The sequence below is a fragment of the Procambarus clarkii genome, chromosome 14 (genome assembly GCF_040958095.1).
Source record: "Procambarus clarkii isolate CNS0578487 chromosome 14, FALCON_Pclarkii_2.0, whole genome shotgun sequence".
In the NCBI taxonomy this organism is placed as follows: domain Eukaryota; kingdom Metazoa; phylum Arthropoda; class Malacostraca; order Decapoda; family Cambaridae; genus Procambarus; species Procambarus clarkii.
This window is the reverse complement of record NC_091163.1, coordinates 33,253,778-33,271,023: the sequence shown is the minus strand read 5'-3', so window position 1 is coordinate 33,271,023 and position 17,246 is coordinate 33,253,778. Positions and strand designations below refer to the sequence as shown.

Here is a 17,246-nt window from a genome sequence, read left to right as displayed (position 1 = left end):
TTTTGCCTGTTCTTTCTTAGCAATGATCGTTCCATTCCTGGTGTAGCACTGCTTGATAAGATTTGGGTTTTGTTTGTGATTATGATGCAGTCTGTAGAGGATCAACGTTGCTTGGTTGGTTAGGCACTCATTAACACTTGTGCTGCTCTGGGCCTTAACCACTGAACTGCGCCAACCGAGTATTCTCGGTCACTGGGAAACTGCGCCAAACGAGAAAACTATTTTTTATTTTTTTGTACCTATTCTAAATGTGTGCACAGTTGGTTGTGTACGAAATGTACTCTTAGTTCCTCCAGTGAGAGGCAGTCATCTTAGAACAAATTCCCAGAATGCCCTAGGGCTGCTGGCTGGGTTAGTACTGAGTGTGTACTGAGTACTGAGTTAGTTAGTACTGAGTACGGGAAACGCTGGCGGGTGGTACCGGCTCCGACACTGCTGCTGAAAATTCGTGTTAATTTCGTCTCCACTCAATGTTGCATGGCCTAACTGCTGCCCAGCACGAGTTAAGTGCATGGAGACTTAATATGCCATAACTCACAGTGAACCTCAACAGTAATCAACCAAAATTAACCAATTTTCGCCTGCCTTTCTACGACCCTTCTGCCAAGTGTTCCCTATACGCCCATCCCTACTATAATTCACCAAGTATCTACCTTTAGAAACACTACCAAGAATCTATTCGCCGAAAATATGCCCAAACATAACAACAAGCAAGGTAGGAGTGCCTCTCGCTCTGGTTCCATTACTCCTAGAGATCTGAATGAAACACTGGCAACGCTGCAACCCTCGCCGATGTTGGTAAACACAGCATCCGCTGTGGGACATTTGGGGTCTGAATCTAATTATTTAAATATTAATGTAGTAAAATAAATTACGAAGGACCACCCGCTTTTATAGTAAAGAGGGAAACTGAGAAATTATGATCATTTCATAATTCCTAGATGAACCAGTAACTATGGATAAAATACTAGAGAATATGATCATATAAATAATTAATGGGCTGTATAATTAAATGAATCAAACCTCAAACACCTACATTGGGGGGTTATTACTGGAACTCAGTACGTCCAGGAACTAGTGTGGTTCGTTCACTAATCCAAGATATAATAATCTAATCCTATGAATAATTGTGAAATCATTGTCATTATCATTAATGGGAACATAGATTATGAATATAATAATGATAATCATAATAAACACATGTCAATCCAATAAACAGAGTTCTGCATGTAAAGGATCACAGATAACAAATTAGAGGAATACAAAGGAATCTTAGCTTAATGACGATTCCTTAAAGTGAGTCACGACGCTTCCTCTGATTCTCCTGGGCTCGGCATGGAACACTAGGAGTTGATTAACATGGGAGAGGGCAGCTAGGAGAATTCTTCTCACATGCTGCAAAATAAATGTTTACAGTAGCAACTAATTAAACTACTGGATTTCTATGTTCAATAAATTAATATTAACAGTGGGTGAAGGATAATGACCTGTGATTTGTTGTTATACGTCGTCACGACAAACTACCTAGCTATAATTCTACACCCTATCAGATGCATCAAATAAGGATAAGATACTTAGCTAATATGGGCACTGTGTAAGTTTAAGTTTGCCGAAATTCGCGTCCCAGGCTCTGGCTTAGCCTATCCTGGATAATGACGCGCTTCACTGGCCGGTCACGTGGAGTCACAAAGAACCAGATTTAATAGGTTCCTTGTATGACACTGACACCAGGTGAAGATATTGTCTGCAAGGCACTTCACGCCTCACAGTGGCGACTTTCTTCGGGAGAATGGATAGCGTTTACCCTGATGGCTGGGTAATGGCGTCTCCTCGTGAGCACTACGTGAACAGGTCCGCTCGGGAGCGTCTCAACACGTGCACTGGCGTCCTCTCCCTCCCCCCACCGCGTCTCGCGTTCATTAACCAAGTTATTATTATGGATATTAGCATTTCTCGCGGTTGTGCTTGAAATGCTCGAGTCAGGACGGGTTTATTATTTGGAAGAGTTAAATATTATTATTTACCAGTTCAGTGAGAGTAAACATATAATGGAGAAGAATTAATGTCTCTCCATGGCATTCACGCGTGACATTAATTTTTATTACTAGATAACTGCTATGACTTTAACGCTCTATTCGGCTTTAGTTGGAGGTCAGTTTATCTGTAATTAATTGTCACACAGAACACCATTTGTTATAGAGAATCGAATTCAATTCTCAGGCACATTGGATATAAATGTGTTTATTACAATGAAATCTGACGCAATACTGGCGTCGGGTGACGTAAGAATTCTAGTCTATTGTACAGATGTAATTATTAGTACATGTGAATTCTACGTTGGGTTAATTTTACTTACTACAATGATTAGTAGAATTAGTAATAATTAATGAGAATACAACAGTGTTGTATTCGGTGTTGGAAATTTCCAACATACCTCCGGGGGGAGGATTCTAGGGTCGTAGTGTACTGTAGAGTACTGACCTATCCCGAAGTTGAGATTAATATTAGTATATTAGTAGGTTAATATGTTAGTATGTTAGTACACACATAACGAACGTCCCGTATTTAGCAAGGACTTACAAGAACAAGTCTTGCTATTTACATGTCAAATGAAACATGTTGTTTATAGCCTACACAATAATTAAAGATTTTAAATCGCACAATTTAAACAACAGAATCTACTGTGATGTGAATATCCTGGGTCATAGTGACTTGTAATGGTTTGTTACGTGATATCACACCGTAGTATCATCATAGTTATTCAAATGGGATGTGAAAGGAATTACTCTTGTTCAGAGTTGTAATAGGCTTGCAAATTCTGCCTACATTGTTGAGCAGCAGCTCTAGTGGGGCGGTTGCTTGGAGGATCAGAATTACTGTCCTCGGAAATTACTGGGGAAACTGGTTCTGGCTGATATTCTCGCTCAGTCAATTCAAGGGGAACCAGCTTCTCTAAAGTTTTTAGAGTAGTGTTGCCTCGGCATAAAACTTTAACTACTCTCAGGACACCTTGATGATCTGGATGAATGGCAACAATTTTGCCTATAGGCCACTCTGACCTTGATCCATCACTGTCGACTAGTACTAGGTCCCCTGGTTTTAATTGCACTTTATTGCAAGGACTCGAAGCTCCGTAGTGGTACTCTCGTAGAGCTGTGAGGTACTCTCGAGTCCACACCTCATTCCACCTGTTAATAACTCTGGAGAGATGCTGGTAGCTTTCCACCAAGTCTCCTCTGGTCACATGTGACGGGTCTACAGGGTCCTCTTCGGCTAAAGGGATGAGAGGGCTCAGTAGACCTCCATGGATCAAATGTGAGGGACTCAGAGGTTCTCTCTGGGTGAAATCATCAGACAGGTAGGTTATTGGGCGGTTATTGACTCGCGCCTCGATTTCCACAACAATAGTTTGGAGTTCGGAGTAACTGACCTTTTGTCGGTGTAAAGTTTTCCTTAGACACTTCTTGACTGTGCCTACCATTCGCTCATAGAACCCACCTTGCCAAGGGGCTCTTGGTGCTATGAATTTCCAGTGACATTGTCGTCTCTGTAGGACCGACTGTACTTCTGGGTGGTTCCAGACTTCTCGCAAACAAGTTTCTCCTGCCACAAAATTGGAACCATTGTCCGATATCATTAATTTGGGACAAGATCTGCGAGCAGCAAATCTGCAGAAGGCCTGGATGAAGGCTTCAGCACTCATATCTGAAGTGACTTCTAAATGTACGCCTCTGGTTGTAGCACATGTAAAGAGACAAATGTATGCCTTCACTGGTATATTATCTGGGTTACCAGTGAGAAGTAAGGCTCCTGTGTAATCAACACCAGTGGTTTCGAAAGGACGAAGATGAACCACTCTCTCTTCTGGGAGTGGTGGAGGTCCTGGGTAAGGACATACTCTAGCGTCGTATCTCTTACAGATTACACAAGATTTAATAATTGACTTAACTGTCTGACGACCTTGAGGAAGCCAGTACTTTTGTCTAAGGTCGGTGAGAGTATCTAACACTCCACCATGTAAGGTACCATATTGATGGTGATGTAAGACAAGAAGTTTAGTGATGATGTGGTGACGTGGTAGAAGAATTGGATTCTTTGTGTCCAAATCAATTTTTGCATGAAGCAAACGTCCTCCACATCGTAGTATATTATGAGTGTTGGCATCATACCAGATACCTAGAGACTTAGTTAATTTATCTGGAAGATTTTCATATTCGCTTCCATATGTCTATTGTTGTGCACGTTTGATCCAGTAGAGAATAGGATTGGGAAACTTATGTCGAATTCCTACCTTAGCAAGAAAATCAAACACATGTGCAGTTACTCTTAATAATTTGCTTAAGTTAGAATAATGGTGAGGATCAATGGCTAATGTTCGTTGAGGTTCTGGTTCTTTCATGGGAGTGGTGATATTGGTCACTATGACTTGTGGCTTTTGTTTGGGCCACTGACCACCAACAAGCCATGAAGGTCCATTGAACCACAGCGAAGACTTGATAAGTTGTTTTAGTGTTAATCCTCGAGATAAATAATCTGCAGGATTGTCCTTAGTAGGAACATGTCTGAATTTATATCCAGCAGATAACTCATGAATCTCCCTGACACGATTACTGACGTAGGGAGTTTTGTTGTTATTGTTTCTTACCCATTGTAAGACCCCAGCAAACACAGAACGTTTGTGGACGTTTTTAAATGGTTCCACAAAGGTAATACTGTAACTTTTGACATAAATACGTATATCTGACGTTCTTAAAACCAAAGGATATAACTAAAAACATATATTCTTGAGACACAATTTTTTAAGATTTATGTAAAAATTTAAAAATAATAGTAAATGCTATGGAATTATAATGTTTTCATGCTTTATATTTAAGAATAAATAATTTTCAGTCAACATTTAGTTTTTTTTGTTTACTTTCTGTAAAGCTATCCAATTTACGTTCTTATAACATAAATATAACATTTATATGACGTCAGTATAACGTTATTTACACGACATCATTACGTTATTATGATGTTATATTAACGTATAATTCCTGTGTGAAAACCAGAATATATATTGAACTTTATGTTTTAAACCTTGTAAAGTTATCATAAAACTTGGAATAAGACGGTAAGCATGCTTTACTTATGAAAATATACAAACAAATCAACAAAAACATTTTAACATAAAAACATGAACAACATGAATAAAAACATGAATGAATTTGTAAAGAATTTTTTAATTTGAGTTAAACTAAATACAAACTTAATATGTTTTGCTAACGCAAAAATATATTCCCGAGGTATTGTAATTGCAAATAAATATTTAATACAATTATTTGTATCATTTTTTTTATTTTAGATTTCCGTATTGCTTGATAATATATAATAGCGTTTAGATAATGCTAGCGCTGGACATTCTTTAGGCTCGTTGCATGTTGTGGTAGTCGCCGCCATTTTAAAACCGTGTCGAGAGGGACTGCTGTTGGCTTATCCACAAAATCCTGCTGCATCTTCAATAGTTAAGGTAACTGTTTTCTTTTATTTGCTCTTAGACATGTGTAGTATATATATAAGCTTGTGGTGGTAGGCTGGATGGTGTGTTGATGGCCCTGGCTGGAGGTGTGTTGATGGTGGTGTTGTGTTGATGGCCCTGGCTAGAGGTGTGTTGATGGTGGTGTTGAGTTGATGGCCCTGGAGGCGTGTTGGTGGCCCTGGAGGTGTGTTGATGGCCCTGGAGACGTGTTGGTGGCCCTGGAGGTGTGTTGGTGGCCCTGGAGGTGTGTTGGTGGCCCTGGAGGTGTGTTGGTGGCCCTGGAGGTGTGTTGGTGGCCCTGGAGGTGTGTTGGTGGCCCTGGCTGGAGGTGTGTTGGTGGCCCTGGAGGTGTGTTGGTGGCCCTGGCTGGAGGTGTGTTGATGGTGGTGTTGTGTTGATGGCCCTGGAGGCGTGTTGATGGCCCTGGAGGTGTGTTGGTGGCCCTGGAGGTGTGTTGGTGGCCCTGGAGGTGTGTTGGTGGCCCTGGAGGTGTGTTGGTGGCCCTGGCTGGAGGTGTGTTGATGGTGGTGTTGTGTTGATGGCCCTGGAGGCGTGTTGATGGCCCTGGAGGTGTGTTGGTGGCCCTGGAGGTGTGTTGGTGGCCCTGGAGGTGTGTTGGTGGCCCTGGCTGGAGGTGTGTTGGTGGCCCTGGCTGGAGGTGTGTTGGTGGCCCTGGCTGGAGGTGTGTTGGTGGCCCTGGCTGGAGGTGTGTTGGTGGCCCTGGCTGGAGGTGTGTTGATGGTGGTGTTGTGTTGATGGCCCTGGAGGCGTGTTGATGGCCCTGGAGGTGTGTTGGTGGCCCTGGAGGTGTGTTGGTGGCCCTGGAGGTGTGTTGGTGGCCCTGGAGGTGTGTTGGTGGCCCTGGAGGTGTGTTGGTGGCCCTGGAGGTGTGTTGGTGGCCCTGGCTGGAGGTGTGTTGGTGGCCCTGGAGGTGTGTTGGTGGCCCTGGCTGGAGGTGTGTTGATGGTGGTGTTGTGTTGATGGCCCTGGAGGCGTGTTGATGGCCCTGGAGGTGTGTTGGTGGCCCTAGCTGGAGGTGTGTTGATGGCCCTATGTTATATATATATATATTATGTATATATTATGTATTATGTATATATTATGTATTTATATTTATTTATATTTATATTTATATTTATGTATATATTATGTATATATTATGTATATATTATGTTATATGTATATATTATGAATATCAGAGGTCCCAGGACATTGGACCCAGGACAATTATTGTGCATGTGTAGTATGTATATTTATGTAGTATATTTGGCATATTTTTTGGCATTTAGTTAATGCCAGTTAGTGGCATGTCTCTGCACCGTTTCCAGTTTGTTGATATGCTTCTTAAGATATGGGCACCATACAACTGCTGCATACTCCAACTTTGGTCTAACAAAAATTGCGAACAATTTCAAAATTTCTGTTGAAGAAATCCTGTTTCCTAGTTCTGCATCTGTTTTGGTATAACACCTCCTTTTTTTCACACCTCTATTTTTTACATTCATCAATGTTTCGGTACGTGCAATAGTATGTATTGTTTCATTGCAGATAACAGCATTTAAATTTTGTTTGTTTCTTAGACTTAGACTCGTACTACCAAGTTGCTGTTGGCAATTGGATAATTTTTTTATGAAGTCATTTGTTATTTTTTCCCCTATAGTAATTTATGCTTTTGATCTCAATTAGTTTTATATCCTAGCTTTTTAATTTTTTCCCCTTATATATTGCCATCTTATCTGTCTGCTTTACATGGCTTAAGCAGAGTCATGTCTGCTTAAGCCTTTGTTATTTTACTAATTTACCTGTTTTAATTATTATTTGTTTTCAAAGTTTAGTTTACCCCATTTTATTTGCTTTTTGCAGTACAGTACTTTACTAATATCTTGTAATAGTAATTGGTAATGTAGCACTTGGCCTTTCTCCTTCAGAATGTATGCACACATTATAGAAAAAAGAAGAGAATACCACACAAGATGGCAGCGTATGTCACGGGCCAAAAAGCGACGCCTAAAAGAACAGGCGTCCCAGCGTGGCAAAAATGAAAATAGTGATGAGGTTGAGATTCAGTTGTTGAATCAGGATCCTTTGGCCAATGTTACAACAAACAGCATAGACGATGACCATGCTGCTTTGTCATCTAATTCAGAACCTAATATTGGTTGTGGAGCCAATGAAGATGCATCATCTCTGGAAAGTCAGAGAGAGAGAGATTGGACTTGGGACATGATTGATGAGCATGACCCAATATCATCAGAGTCAGAGAGCAGTGGTGATGAGGATGATAAATCATTATCAGATGTATTGTTAGTATGGGTTAATAAATATGGCATAACACACAATGCCATTGATAATTTATTAAAAAAATTGAGAAAACAGGGACATGCTGACTTGCCAAAAACAGCTCGTTCGTTACTGAATACAGTTAAACATATACCTACTGAGACTAAATCAGGCATGATGTATATCTACTTGGGGTTAGAGGAGGAAATGTTGAAAACTTTAAGGCTGTATCCTAAATCAACAATAAGAGATTTGGCAGAAATATCTTTAATTTGCAACATTGATGGTTTGCCAATATTTAGAAGTAAAAATGAAAGTTTATGGCCTGTTCTTTGTGCTATCAATAATGTCAAACCTATAAGAGTTTTCCCAGTAGTCCTCACATACGGAAGCTCTAAACCTAGTGATTTAGATTTTTTAAATGAATTCATTCAGGATTTGAAAAAAATTATGCACTATGGATTTAAAAATGATGACAAAACATTGCCAGTAAAACTAAAAGGAGTCATATGTGATGCCCCAGCAAAAGCAATGGTGAAGGCAATCAAACTCCACTCTGGCTACTTTGGGTGTGATAGATGTACCCAAGAGGGTGTTTGGAATGGAAGAATGACTTATCAACAAGTGAAAAATTTACAACTCATAACAGATGAAGATTTTCGTAATCAATCTAATTCTCAACATCACCATGGTAGATCACCATTCTGTGACTTAAATATAAATATGGTGAGTACTTTTCCCATAGACTATATGCATCAGATATGTCTTGGGGTTATGAAAAGGTTACTTCTTGCCTGGATACAAAATAAAAACGTAAAATTATGTGCTCGCCAAGTTGATGAAATTAGTCAGCGTCTAATTCAGCTAACACAATTTGTGCCTATGCACTTTGCACGTAAACCTCGAAGTCTTTCAGAGGTTGATAGATGGAAAGCGACTGAATACAGGCAACTCCTTCTCTACACCGGTAAGATTGTACTGAAGGGAATCTTACCCAAAGAATTGTATGACCATTTCCTGACTCTGAGTGTAGCCATTTCTATTCTTGTATCACCTAAATTGATTCAGTTAAATTACAGCCAATATGCACATGATCTTTTGCTGTACTTTGTGTTAAAGGCTCGTGAGCTGTATGGTAAGGATTTTTTAGTGTACAATGTACACTGCCTAACACACATATCCTCTGATGCCAAAGAGTTTGGTAGTTTGGACAGATGTTCAGCATTTCCATTTGAAAATTACCTGCAGCAGGTTAAGAATATGGTTCGATCAAGTAAAAACCCTCTTGTTCAAATTGCAAAGAGGCTGAAAGAGATGCAGCATGCTCAAAGGATTTATACACCAAATACAGAACATAAAATATATACCAAGGCACCAAACAATGCCTATTTGCTGAATAATGAAACTTGCTGCCAAGTTTTGGACACTGTCAGTGACACCGATGAAAATGGAGACAGCATGTTCCTTTGCAGGGTATATTCGAGAAGTATACCTCTCTTTGAGAAACCTTGTAACTCCAAATTAATTGGAGCATTTAAGGTTCTTACTAGGAATTCATCCATGAAGGTGATTCCAGCAAGAAAACTAAACCGCACAGGTATGATGATCGAGACAGAAAGCGCAAATACTTTTCTGTCAATACTACATGACTTATGACAAGTACGTATTTAAATACTGTATCCATGCTTTAATAATAGTTTGAACTAATATTGTAAGTTAATGAGATTCACAATTTTGTTTTTTATTAAAGCTATTATCTTTTGACCAATATTTACCTGTTTAAAAATCCCATTACCCTGTATTTCATGAAAATTATTAATATTTTGAGAGCACATTAAGAGATAAAACTGTATTAAGCCTTTTAGTCCATACATGGCAGCTACTGTTTATACCAACCGAAAATCATTTACAAATGTGGCTAATCTATGATTGACACAATCAAGTAAATCTATTACCAACTTTATGCTAATTTCTTTTTTTGGGGAGAACAACCCTTAATAAGATTTTTCAATTTTGTAGATGACATCTGAAAAGCGGTATGCAGTGGTAGGCTTCAATGATCGTAGTGTGGGTATCATCTCCACAACCTGGATTGAAAAATCTGATGATGTAAGCATTACTTTGAAACTAAAAAATTGCATATATTGAGTTGCTTTAAAAATATTCCAAATTAGTGCTAAAATTAGCATGTAACAGTTTATTTCGACTTTTCAGGAAAAAATATTGTGCTGGTGGCCACAGAGCAGGCATACAGTTAGTGCCCAAAAGCACGAAAAGCCAGACACGACAAATTGGCGAGTGCATGTCGTATCAACAATCCTATCAACAACTGGTAGGTATTAAATTTATAATTATTAAGATTTAAGATACAAGACACCTATTCATTCATTCACCATAACTTTAACACTGCAGACAAAAACAGCATTATAATTATATTTTAATCACAAGATGGGTTTCCTCATAGCTACTTAAGACTTTTGTGCCCCAGTTATAAGTTCCAAATCATGTACGTTGTTTTATTAAACATCTCTTTAGGAAGCTGATTTAAGTTATTTCTTAGTGTTCACTACTCTACTAGGTAACGATAAATATATATCTCGCTGATATATTACTAATTATATTCAATTATTACAGATGATTTTGACGTTGCAAAACGAAGATGCTTAGCTGCGGAAGACACTTCAAATGTCGAAACTGAAGACGATATGGGCTATCCTCGACAACGAAAAAGGAAACCATGCTTCAAATATGAAGAAGAGAATTCCGAGAATAACAAACGTAAGCATTGATAACCTACTACAGTAATTTAAAAAAAAATTGCAACTTGAAAAATGCCATTCAATACATTAAGCAATTTAAATAATTTCAGGCAATCATCACTCGTCTCAATCCAAGAAGAAGTGTTCGCCATCTTCATATGAGAATACACCTTCAAAAGAAATAAGTCCTCCGCAAATACCATATTATTCTGGTATATTAAGTGAATGTAAGGATTAGTAGTAAATAACATTAAAAGTTCTAAATTGATATTTAACCATGCTTCCTTTGTTTGGTTATTTATGCTTTTGGTTTAAAAAAAACTAAAAACTGCTCTAAACTTAGTTCTTGCTGTTTTTTTTTTTTTTTTTTTTTTTAATTCCTTCTGGAAGTACTAGAAGCTTTGAGTAATTTTTATGCTTATCTGGAATTTCTGTATAGAAATATGTGTTTATTTCTAATTGTTTAATATTAAGTATATTATTCTTTTATGTGCATATGGGGTCTAGTGAACTTTTCCCACTTTGTCTAGCAGGTGCTTTTCACTTGTCACAGTTCAGGGAAATTTTGGTTTTCCTTTGATCTAGTCACTAGAAACAAGCAGGTTTGTTATTACTTTTCTTTTTGTTTGTCCCTTACGTGTTAATTTGTCCTTTATCTTACCTTTACCTTACGTGTTAATTTGTCCCTTACCTTAAGTTAATTTTTAAAATATGTATCTCATATTGACCCCCACCTCTCTCATGTTAGTTCAAACTATATTAAAGTCTTAAAAATATATTTTGGTTAACAAGTGTTTGAAATAAGCATAACTCCTTTTCAGCTAATAGAACAGTCCTACAAAAGCCGTCTCCAGTGAAGACTACACTTCACAATACACCTTCAACGCCATCAGTATTTCCTCATGAAGGTAATAAGTTAATTTTTAAAATGTGTATTTCATGTTGACCCCCACCTCTCTCATGTTAGTTCAAACTATATTAAAGTCTTAAAAATATTATTTGGTTAAAAAGTGTTTGAAATAAACATAACTCCTTTTCAGCTAATAGAACAGTCCTACAAAAGCAGTCTCCAGTGAAGACTACACTTCACAATACACCGTTGACGCCATCAGTATTTCTTCATGAAGGTAATAAGTAATTATTTAAAATATATATCATGTTGACCCACTCTCTCATGTTGACCTCCCTTTTCTCATGTTGAAATTTGTTTTGTTAATTTTGTTCTGTCACCTCTTCTTATTCTGTGTGTATGTGTCTGTCTGTCTCTGTATGTCTCTCTATCTTTCTTTTCTTTCTTTTTCTTTATTTATTTCTTTCTTTTCTTTTTTCTTCTCTTCTCATGTTGGCCCTCCTCTCTCTCATGATAACCCCCCCCCCCTCTCTGATGTTGGCTCACCCTCTTTCTGATGTTGGGTAGTTTAAATGTGATGTAGACATATAGTATAACTTATAATATTAGTATGCAGTAGTAAAAGCTCATGAAATTTGTTGATTATACAGTACAGTAGTTAGATTTTAATAGCTAAATCTTGCAATCTTAAAGACAATGAGCTGGTCACGCCAAGTACTTCAGTCGTTAGGACTCCAAGGTCAAGGAATTTATTCGACCCAAAGTCACCAGACAAGAACGATGGGAGTTTGAAAGAAATGATGCAGAATATGAGTAAGTTTTGAAAGTTTAATTAATTTATTATGTAGCCTATAACCTATATGTACCCTATGGGTGATAGGCATAAGTTTCATGTTCAAGTAGACTGCAAACTGAGCAGGTTAGATTGCTGAATTTGCTTCCAATTATATAAGCAGTTTCATAATTACTAAGAAATTATCCCATTATCTATCACATCAGTCATAGCCTACTTTTTGGGTGCTTTCTCAGTGTCAGTTATTTTAAAATATACTTTATAATGCTTTTATTTTAAATGTACATTCAAGATATGTAATATAATAGCATGTACACTTTCTATATACTGTATAAATTTCCAGGTAACATGTTGCAGGCCATATACACTGAAGTGAATGAACTGAAAAGTGATGTGAAGATATTGAAAGCAACTTTGACTACAAAAGAAACAGACAAGATCATAGAAGATCTAATACCAAATCCTATTGCTGCAGAAAGTGATCTTAATGTTCTCAATAGGAAGTTAGCGGAATCGAGTTTCAGAACAAAATTTGTAAGTGGTATTTTAACAGTAATGTTTCCTTCAATTTTTCATATTAAATATTACAGATATTTGCTAATTTTCTAATTAAAATTTTTTGATAGTTCATGCAGAAAAGATAAAATTGCTAAATAATAAGAATAATGATATAATCTTGTTTATATAGGATAGGATAAAATATAACACTTATGTATTTGTAAATTATGTAATATTAACAGAGTCTTTCACACTCTCCTGAGTGCTTTCTCAAGGTCTTGAGTGTATGGTTAGGATGAGGCTTACATTTCAACGACTATATTTCTCTTGCTAATTTTGTTAGTCGTTGAGATGTATCTCTTCATAACACACACACTTATCTGCTTGATGGGGGTCTGGGAGTTCTTCTACTCCCCAAGCCCGGCCCGAGGCTAGGCTTGACTTGAGAACTTTGGTCTAGTGCTTGGTGATTGTGGGGATTATCATAGAGGATTACATGCTGTTATGGAATTAGTCAACTAGAGGGTTATTTTGTAGACCCAGGTCAATATTGAAATCACCTCCTAGAATGATGTGATTTTTGTTGAGATGTTATTTATGATAAGATGCCTTATCATAAGTTATGATATATATATATATATATATATATATATATATATATATATATATATATATATATATATATATATATATATATATATCGTACCTAGTAGCCAGAACACACTTCTCAGCCTACAATGCAAGGCCTGATTTGCCTAATAAGCCAAGTTTTCATGAAATAATTGTTTTTCGATTACCTAACCTACCTAACCTAACCTAACTTTTTCGGCTATCTAACGCAACCTAACCTATAAAGATAGGTTAGGTTAGGTAGGGTTGGTTAGGTTCGGTCATATATCTACATTAATTTTACCTCCAATAAAAAAAATTGACCTCATATATAATGAAATGGGTAGCTTTATCTTTTCATAAGAAAAAAATTAGAGAAAATATATTAATTCATGAAAACTTGGCTTATTAGGCAAATCGGGCCTTGCATAGTAGGCTGAGAAGTGCATTCTGGCTACTAAGTACGACACACATATATATATATATATATATATATATATATATAAATATATATATATATATATATATATATATATATATATATATATATATAAATATATATATATAGATATATAGATAGATAGATAGATAGTCAGTGTCAGACCACGGAGGAAAATTGAAACAAGAATTTTTCCGATGCAGGAACCACACACAGGCCCAAACATGGATAATCATAGCATAAAAATAGTAAATATTTACAATGAATTAGTGAGACAAATGTGTTCCAATGATCCTACTTAAATCGCCCTTTAATTGATCTATTAAAAATGGATCTAAGTTATATAAACCGCTGCTAATGTTCAATTTACTTTCTTTTGTGATCTGTATCAAAGCAGATCCAATTATGTTTCTGTTATAAGTACTTTTACAATTCATTATTGAGGAAGCCATCTCCCAATCTATGTTTGGGCCTGTGTGTGGTTGCTGCATCGGATGGGCCAATAGGCCCTCTGCAGTGTCCACGTATTGTACCTCGCCTCACTCCACCATTCTCTCCTGCCTATTTATGTCCAGTTCTCGACCTGTAAATCCACTCGTTCTGAAGATGTCCTAATGTCCGAAGATGTCCTAATGTCTTAACAGCAAGTGTTTCTGTCAAATTCCTTAAGGAAATATCTGAGTTCCCCATTATGACCTCTCCACAAATCAGGTTTTTCAACTGCTTCAAGCTCATTTTCTTCCAGATTATAATGCATTGCATACTTTAGTCCCAAAAAGACATGGTCACTTTTACCCAAGGGAGGGAGGTACTGAATGATAAATCTCTCCTCTTTCCTGGTAAATATAATATCCAGCATGGAGGGAACATCCCCTTCCCTCATATATATATATATATATACATGCAATTGACGATCACAAAACACTGATCATTTTATGCGGAAAATCCACAGAGAAATATGAAATGAGGAGAACGTTTCGGCTTTGTTATCGGCTTTGTTATCGGTTATCGGCTATGTTTCGGCTTTGTTTTGTTCGGCTTATATCCTCACTCTTGATATATGGTCTTCTCTGGTCTCATTATTTTCTCTCCTCACAAATGTCCCTTTTTTTTTAATTTCTTTTACGTTTCTCTCCTGTTTTTCTTGTCTCTTTTTATCTCTCCTTTCCTCTTCTCTTCTAACACCTCTCGTTTTCTGTCTCTTCTAGCTTCTCTCTTCCTTTACTTTTTACATTTGTGGAATTCACTTGCGTCGTTTTTATCTTGTATCTTTTTCTTATCTTGTCTTTCTCTTCCCCTTCTCTTCAATGTTCTCTCATTTCTCTCTCCCCTCTCTGTTGTTTCTATTCTGTCTTCTCTCCCCTTGCCTTAATTTTGTTCTGTCTCCTCTCTTCTTGCATGGTGCTAACATTTGAATAAATGATTTATAATTTGTATTTTTAGTCATAGAAAAACTATAGTGTTATGTTATATAGTATATAGTGTATACTCAGGAAATTTTACTTGTTTTAGTTTTAAGTAACAATAACTGCTTGTGACGTCAGACTGATCTCAGCATTCCATGAATCACAGCCTGCTTGATCATGAATTGTTTGAAGGTGCTTAATTGTCAAGTTCTCTTGAATAATATATATTTTGTCTCTCTTTTCTTTCTATCTTTCTTTTTCTTTCTTTCTCTTTCTTTCTTTCTCCTTTGTTTTCTTTCTTTCTTTCTTTCTCTTTCTTTTTCTCTTTCTCTTTCTTTCTCTTTCTACATGAATATTATACTTGACTGTGTTTACATTCACTTGTAGATTTTTATTTTTAGTTAATTAGTCCTAAACTTTTGATTTATAGATTTTTATTTTTAGTCACAGAAAAACTATAATGTTATATGTATACTCGGGAAATTTTACTTGTTTTAGTTTTAAGTAACAATAACTGCTTGTAACGTCAGACTGATCTCAGCATGACATGAATCACAGGCTGCTTGATCACGAAATCTATTGTGTTCACATATTGCTTATATAGATTTTTACTTTTATATTCTATTATAGATATAGTCTATATATTTCGAGCTATTACATATATTTTGTTGTATTACTCAATCTTAAATAAATATAATATTTTAATTCTCTTTTTGTACCCTATTTATTTGTAATTTACACGTACATATATAGGATGTCCATTTCTTTCTCAGATATGTCTTCTTTCTTTCTCTCCCTTTCTATTTCAGATATAATTTAAAAAATTATTATACCCTGATTTACCCTAAATGTTTTAATGTAGGTAATTAAAAGATTATAAAAAGGTTTTTTTAAATGTTATTTATTTACGTTCTAAGGTCGTATAAAAAAATTCTCAAAAAACATTTTTAAAACGTAATTATAAACGTGCTGAAAACAATGAAATGTCGTTTTTAGAACGTTTTAAAAACGTGTAAATGTTTGCTGGGACTGCCTCGTTGTCTGACCACACTACAATCTCACCAAAGTGGATATTATTGAGTGTCTTTGCCAGGCAATGAGCCAATCTTACTCCCACCAGCAATGCAGTCAACTCCATCTGAGGTAAAGATCTCTTCTTAATGGGAGTAACTCTTGCTTTAGATGTGAGCAAAATTGATTGTGCACTATTGAATAAATAGGCTACTGCGCCATATGCTTTGCCAGAGGCATCGCAGAAAACGTGCAAATTGGTGGGTAAGTTTGGTCCTGAAGCATTACGAGGAAATTTCAAAACGCCTAACTGATTAAAATCCGTTGAGAGTATTTGCCATTTAGCTTGTAACTCACTTGGTAACGGATCATCCCATCCCATATGTTTCTGCCAGCACTCCTGCATTAGGAGTTTGCCCTTTATTAATATAGGACTAAGTAGGCCTAAAGGGTCAAATGGTTGACTGACAAACGAGAGCAGTGTTCTCATGGTAAGGGTTGAATTATCAGTTTGTACTGACTTGACGTTCATCTCGTCAGTACGGGTGTTCCATTCCACGCCTAGAACCTTTAATTGACTGGGTACCTGATAATCTGGAAATTCTTTCTCGATTACCTGGTTAAGCAGTTTATTATTTGAGGCCCATGACTGTAGTGGCATATTGGCTCCTAATAGTTCACGGTTAGCCTCATGGTAGATTTCTACCAGATCAGCTTGATCATTAGTTGTCCCCTGGAAATTGTCGACATACAAGTTGTCGCTAATGTCTGCCTTATAGGAGCTGTTTGATTTCCTCAAATGTGTGTCTAATGTTGCTTGCAAAAGAAACGGTGAGGACGTAGCTCCAAATAATACTGAGGCAAAACGATAGGTGATTACTTCACTGTTAGGATCCAGTGGATTCTTAATCCAGAGGAATTTTGTGTAGTTACGATCTTCCTCCTGCAAACCTACTCGGAGAAAGGCTTTGCTGATATCAGCTGTATAGGCAAAAATGCCTGTGCGAAATCGTAACAACACATCATGTAGCCTTTGTGTTAGGCTAGGTCCCGTTTGGAGACATTCATTTAAAGACACACTGC

The 17,246-nt window shown here is 36.9% G+C and overlaps 2 protein-coding genes across 6 annotated transcripts in view; one reads left to right on the top strand and one right to left on the bottom strand.

Moving 5' to 3' along the window:
* LOC138364602 (tripartite motif-containing protein 5-like) overlaps nt 1–17,246 on the bottom strand; it is a 203,907-nt gene that overhangs the window by 103,862 nt on the left and 82,799 nt on the right. The window lies entirely within an intron of this gene.
* Nucleotides 4,993–11,276, top strand: LOC123748556 (uncharacterized). Of its 2 annotated transcripts, none has more exons than XM_069324438.1 (5): nt 4,993–5,509; nt 9,818–9,907; nt 10,013–10,130; nt 10,433–10,576; nt 10,668–11,276. In XM_069324438.1, exons 2-5 carry the CDS (start codon nt 9,818–9,820, stop codon nt 10,793–10,795), a joined length of 480 nt encoding a protein of 159 aa, XP_069180539.1. In that variant the 5' UTR covers nt 4,993–5,509; the 3' UTR covers nt 10,796–11,276. The 2 variants fall into 2 exon arrangements, with proteins under 2 accessions (XP_069180539.1, XP_069180538.1); XM_069324437.1 differs by lacking the exon at nt 4,993–5,509 and adding an exon at nt 9,160–9,457 and having other exon boundaries at nt 10,668–11,274.